This window comes from Aplysia californica, unplaced genomic scaffold (assembly GCF_000002075.1).
Source record: "Aplysia californica isolate F4 #8 unplaced genomic scaffold, AplCal3.0 scaffold00540, whole genome shotgun sequence".
NCBI classification, from domain to species: domain Eukaryota; kingdom Metazoa; phylum Mollusca; class Gastropoda; order Aplysiida; family Aplysiidae; genus Aplysia; species Aplysia californica.
The window spans coordinates 498,714-504,834 of record NW_004797810.1 but is presented as its reverse complement, the minus strand read 5'-3'; the positions used below and the strand labels follow the sequence as shown (position 1 = coordinate 504,834).

At 37.9% G+C, this 6,121-nt stretch overlaps 1 protein-coding gene across 1 annotated transcript in view; it reads left to right on the top strand.

Annotated features, from left to right (window-relative positions):
- Positions 1–821: 821 nt before the first annotated feature.
- Positions 822–6,121, top strand: part of LOC101850985 (leucine-rich repeats and immunoglobulin-like domains protein 2) — a gene marked incomplete in the record, with an annotated part of 59,983 nt that continues 54,683 nt past the window's right edge. Inside the window, 1 exon segment of the mRNA XM_013087068.2 lies at positions 822–1,255. Coding sequence (XP_012942522.1) covers positions 1,071–1,255 — 185 coding nt within the window.

Genomic DNA, 6,121 nt, shown 5'->3' with positions numbered 1-6,121 from the left:
CACACAAACACACACAAACACGCACACACACACACACTCTCTCTCTCTCACACACACACACACACACACACGCACAAGCGCACACACAAACACACACACACACACACACACACACACACACACACACACGCGCGCGCGCGCGCGCGCCCACACGCGCATGCAAGCTGTTTCTTTGAGAACTCCACAGAAAAAGCAAAGGGTTAAAAGAAAACATCAAACAGAAAAAGGCTTGAAAGGTTGACGTTCTGCTTCTTATCTGATTTTTGAATAATTTCATTGTTTGGCAGATAAATCATTTGCCATAGTCTTTGTACACCTTTGTAAACAGGGTATTGACAAAATTAAAAGCAAGTTTGTAAGCGAGGGATATGTTATGAAGCATGGGCATCAAAAAGTACACGAGAGAGAGAGAGAGAGAGAGAGAGAGAGAGAGAGAGAGAGAAAGAGAAAGGGAAGGCGCGAGGGAGAGGTCTAGATGCGGCGAGGAGAGTGAGAGTGGGAGGAAGGGTCGGGGCAACAGAGGAGGAGAAAAGACGAGCGGGCGAGCGAGGGTTCTTTTCTTGGTAGATTTAGAGGGACAATCATATATTTCTTAGAGTTAACAGATGCATCAAGTTGCATTTCAGCAGGAGGCAGCACCTCTGTTGGTCCCAAAGTATTCTTTCAAAGCAAAAAGATTGGTGGAGCGATTAAACAAATGGATTTGACACCGATAGACGCGTGCTTCGTGGGCAATTTGTCAGTTCCAATCAGTATGTTTTGCATTCGAAACCCAGGGTGTTAATATATGCGTCACGTGACACCAGCCGCCAATCACCGGAGACTACTTCTTGTTGGAGGAATGCATTCGGGCACAAACGTGGGAGGCGAAGCTCACGTTACCTCAGTGTGTTGTGAAACTTCAACTATGACAGGTTGTGAATGTGCCCACTGTAATATGGAGTAACTTGTGTCTTCTTGAAGTTGGATATCTTCGTAAAGCATGCGACCATTTTTGCACAGAGTTAAAGATTCTTTGACTTTTAGAAGTGTATCAGTGGAATACTAATCGAGTTCAATGTCGGGCCAATATGGCCGCCGTGTTGTTGTCGGTCTGCTCTGCTTTCGTTGTTTGGGTGTGTTGTTCGGTACAACCCGTAGTGGCGGAAAGTGTTCGATGTCCATCTTCGTGTGCTTGTTTGGGGAATAATGTCGACTGCAGCAACATCGGGTTGATCAACATCCCGAAAGACATTCCAGTATGGGCAACAAGACTGTAAGTATTTCTTTCGGACAGACGAGTCCATTTTTTTTCGCACACTTTTGTCCCTCCAGAACACTACACACACAGGTCAGGGGGGACTCTCTGCGGGTTCAAGATAGGCTAACCCGATTCCGAAATTACTTTACTCTAGATCTAGTTGTGTTTTAAATAAATAGCAGAGTTTTGTTAAGAATGGGAAAATAACGGTTGTTGTATTATGCTTTAGTAGAATATCTCTAGATCTAGATTCTAGATCTAGTCTGGCGGTTTACAGTTTACGCACACAGTGTTAGTGTTGGCTAGGCCTAAATGTGTTGTCTAACACTGGCACGTTCATATGCCGCGTTCTGGCTCAATAATACATTAGATCTATAGATCTACTCCCAGGAATCTCTGATCTAGAGATTTATACCGCTTTAGTTTCAGCTTTGGGGTCATTTTTTAGCTAGAATCAAGAATTTACCTCGTTTGAATTGACAGAGAAAATGTATACACCGTTTATTTTCCGTGAAACTGAAAGGATTGTTCCGAGTTCAGAGCAACTTGGAGTGGAAACAACAATTGTAAATTTGCAGCATTGGACCTGTCTCACAAAGGCTGGATCTAGAATTCTAGATCTACTAAACTAAGACTAAGAAGACAAGAGCTGTAAATCAGTGAACTTTGGCATGGTTTGAATGAATTGCCCATCAAAATCACCTCTTAACTCTAACTCTAATCAAATCAGCCTACATGTAAGAAAACAGAGCAGTGCAAGCCCACCCCTCTTAAAACGAACCCATTTTGAGTCAAGATAGATCTAGATTAGAATCTAGATCTAGATATTAGTAGATTCTATTATGGTTTTAAGAGTCAAATTCTTCCAAAAATACGCCCCAAAAATGTCAAAATCACTGATTTATTGTGATTTATTTACCCATTATAAAGGGGGTGAGCCCCAAAACCCAATAAAAACACTGTGTCCATTGACGAGTCCAATTCTGCAAAAATACCATGATTTTTTTAGTCATTCTTCATGTCTCGCGACAGTAAAACAGTTTGTTGAGGAAGCGGAATCAGATTATGAAACAGTAAAAGGTTGTGTTTTCTCAATAGTCTACGACTACAGACTGTCATTATTTGTTCTCATCTGCTCAAAAAAAGGATCTCGCGTTATAAATTATGCTCTTAACCAATGTGTCTTTGAGCAAGCAAATTTCTTTTTAAGCGGTGAGCAGGCGCATTCCCATGATTCTCCAATTTAAGTCCTAAGTGTTGAGATATAATATAGGCCTTATACTATCTAACCTGCTTTAAATGTATAAGACAATCACTTGTACAAATGACCAATTTCCATTTCCTCCCTTGTATATTTTTTCACATTATGACATTCTCCAAGACAACCACTTTTCTCCATGACAATAAGTGGTTGTTTTGAACAATTTTGACTATTTTTCTCTTTGAGACACTTGATGTTCATACACCATGTATCATGGTCTTATTTTTCTTTTATTCCTGGATAAGCTCTGCCTTCTGTTGAAGGGGGGGGGGGTGTAGATCAAAAGGTAAAAATCAGTCATACACAGAGTATATAAGTGCATTGATCTCATTATTATACTCTGCATTTTGTCTGAAAATTTGGTAAGTAACATCAAAAACGAAGTAGTCCTATTTGTCATTTTGTGTGGGAACGGAAAGTGTTAAAAGTTAAGCGAAATTCTTGAATTGTTTTTGGTATATTTATATTATTATCATAATTGCTTTTCTATCAAGTGGAAGGATTTAATTACAGTTGACTTTATAATACATTGGGAGATAATGAGATACCAGTTTTAGGTTTTAGAATATTTCTCAGTGGGATTTTTGAGTGTCAAACATTATATCCTCAACTTATTAAGTAGTTGATTTACCTTTGTATTTTTTAAATAGTAATTTTACTTTGGGAACTATTCATTTTGTGGCCGCCACTCAAGGTCTTGACTGTTGAGACAGATGGTAGTCGCTTGGTCTTTTGTCGGATCATTTAATTATGTCCTATAAATCCTTTTAATAATTGTCAGTCCTTCACATTCTTAGTACATTGTAACTGTCGGTTCAAAAAGACAAATAATTAAGCTTTGAAAGATGAAAAAATGAAAGTTATGAACCTGAATCATGTTTGCAATTATTTTACTTTCAGTGTAGCCAAAATATAGTGTTCCCAGATTACGCCATCTTATTAGTTTTAAATGAAAGGTTTAGAACTTGAGAGTTCTGAATCTGGAATTGTTGTTCAATCAGGGTGGTATAAAGTGCCGGAAAAAAGTGTGTCTTATTTTGTTGAGACAGAGATAGTCTAAAATATTTAACTCTGCAACCTGTAATGAGGGTAGGTATCAAATCACAAATCAATGAAAACTTAAAGAATTGTCATTTTTTCAACTTCAAGATGAATTTTATATATTTATAATAAAACTTGAAAAATGGAGGAGCTGCGTCAGAGATAAATGATCTCTTCTTAATTAGTCCTTTTTTTGTTGTTGTATGTGCTGCACTAATGAGAAATGAAAGGCAACTTTTTTCATGCAAGCTGCAATGATAATGTGGGGAGACTTTCCAGTTTGTTTTCCTATTTTAAAAAATCTCAAACAACAGCGTCTTAAAATGAAATGCACTGTCTTTTATTTTTTTTGAACGGTTGTACCATCAAAGTCAAAGTTGGAAAAGTTTGAACTGTGTGTATGTTTTTTATTTCATTCTACATAGTTATTATCAACACTGCATGAGATTGTACCTAAGTTGGTTTTTTCCATGTCTTTTTTAATCTATTGCACTAACATGTAGAAGGGTAATGTGAAGAAGGGAATTAAATTTGTCTTTCAGATTTTGTAGGTTTAAAAAATGTTCCCAAAGTTAAAATCCTTATAATATTATAATACATGTATACGGTTAATTTTATTGGAACGGGAAAAAGATACTGTGGTTGAATTTTTTCGTTTTTTGAATGTAGATAAATTATGAAGGAATTTGAAAGATAACATGATATATTTCAAACTTTGTCCTGAATCGTGGTAATTGTATTTCTTATATCATCGCAATAGACTTTGACACATGGTGAGTAACATTAAAATTTATTGTTTGAAGGACTAGTTATTTTAGATCTCAGCTAATTAAGTTGCTTGTATGCAGATGTATTTTAAAAATTATTCATCAAAATGATACCTTTCATTGTTGTGTTTCTTGAAAAGAAAAAGTGCAAGTCCTGTCACATTTTCATACATGGGTTCATAATTTTAGTAGTCGTTTACTTTTAAAGTTAAAGAAATATACAGATTGTGGATTATAGAAACTGTAACTTTTTTAAAAAATCAGTCAAATTACTGTACTTTTTTAAAAGGTTTTTGAATAATGATAAATGATGACCATTCATCAGATGAACGCCTGCGTTACGTCCTATTTCTGAATTCATATTATAATAAAAATCTTTACTTCTAAATTGCGTTGCATTCTGAACCCTCACCAAGTAATGGATAGGTTCATCGATGTATTTTTGATTTCGCCATTTTATATAGAATTTCTATTTTGTCAAAATCATGGGTACTGCATTCAACATACATCATTGTAAAGCTTTTTGTATCTTGCTATACCTTGGGCAGTGATTTTTTTTTTGTTGAAGGGGGGGGGGGGGGGGGGGGGGGGCTTAGAGAGACGTTGTGATGAACGTTTGTCCCCTCCTCCAACGTCCATTTTTCCTCGCTTTGTCGAGCCCCGAAGAGTGTTGTCCATAGTTCATTTCTGTCCCATTGTGCCGACTGTTGCTGTAAATCATCCTTAAGCTCGCTATGTAGACTGTACTGGGAATGGGAACCATTCCTGGACGGCATCCCTTCAAACTACACATCAGTCGAGAGAGGGCTTGGTTTTCTTTTTCAGTCTCGAGTAATGTGCCGAACCATGAAACGCTTGCTCCTTTCTGGCCAGGCCTGTCCCCCCAGTAAAGTTGAAAGAAGCAGAGACGTGATAGTAAAGACTTTAAAGAAGAAGCCGCTCAGCGAAGTGCCACGGCACGGTTCCGTGCGGTTGCTTTCCTCGTTGGAGTATTATGATTGATTTTCCATGCCCAGCTCCGAGCGCGGGGAAGGTATTCACAGGAAGAAGTGGGAAAACCAAAAAACCAAATGAAAAAGAAAAAAAAATAAGAAAAGGAAAAAAAGCTCCAGCCAAAAACACTACCCCAAACCAAAACAAAAAAAGCAGCTTAAGGATGAAAGCGAGTTAGGGGAAATATTTATCTTTTGTGGGAGGAGCCAGGGGAGGAGAGACTCGTGTGGAAGATATTGCCCTCTGTTTTCGCATATTCTTCTATCGAAATGACACGCTCGGCATAAAATTCACTTACTTGTACAGCTGTGCCGTAGACAGTTTGTATCAATTTATTTATATAATATTACGTTTTCGATTTATTATCGGTACTTCGAGCCTATATAAATATTCGCACAATATATGAATTCTCACACACTCGATTGTAGGTGTTTGGCGGGTTCTTGTGTGGTTTGCTCCTTCTTTCCCATCAAACACAATAGTTACATCTATCGTCCTTATCTGCCCTCCATTTTTTTGTATGTTACTCTCTAGTATAAGTTATACCTGTAATCTTTGGCACTTGTAGTGCACTGTTTTGTTGTAACTGCCATAAAACTCACTAAAAACCACACGGTACATTTCTCCTTGCGAATGGATGCCCTAGTGTGGTCTGCTACATCTTCTGTTATTTTCTGTTGCTGGAATCGTAGTACATGTATATGTAATGTGTTTATGACGAAATTAACAGTGCTCGCTCGCTTCCGCTCCGCATCTTGATACGAATATATTTAAAGCACCTATCCCCCTCTTTCCCCCTTCTCTCGCTTCCTCCCTCCC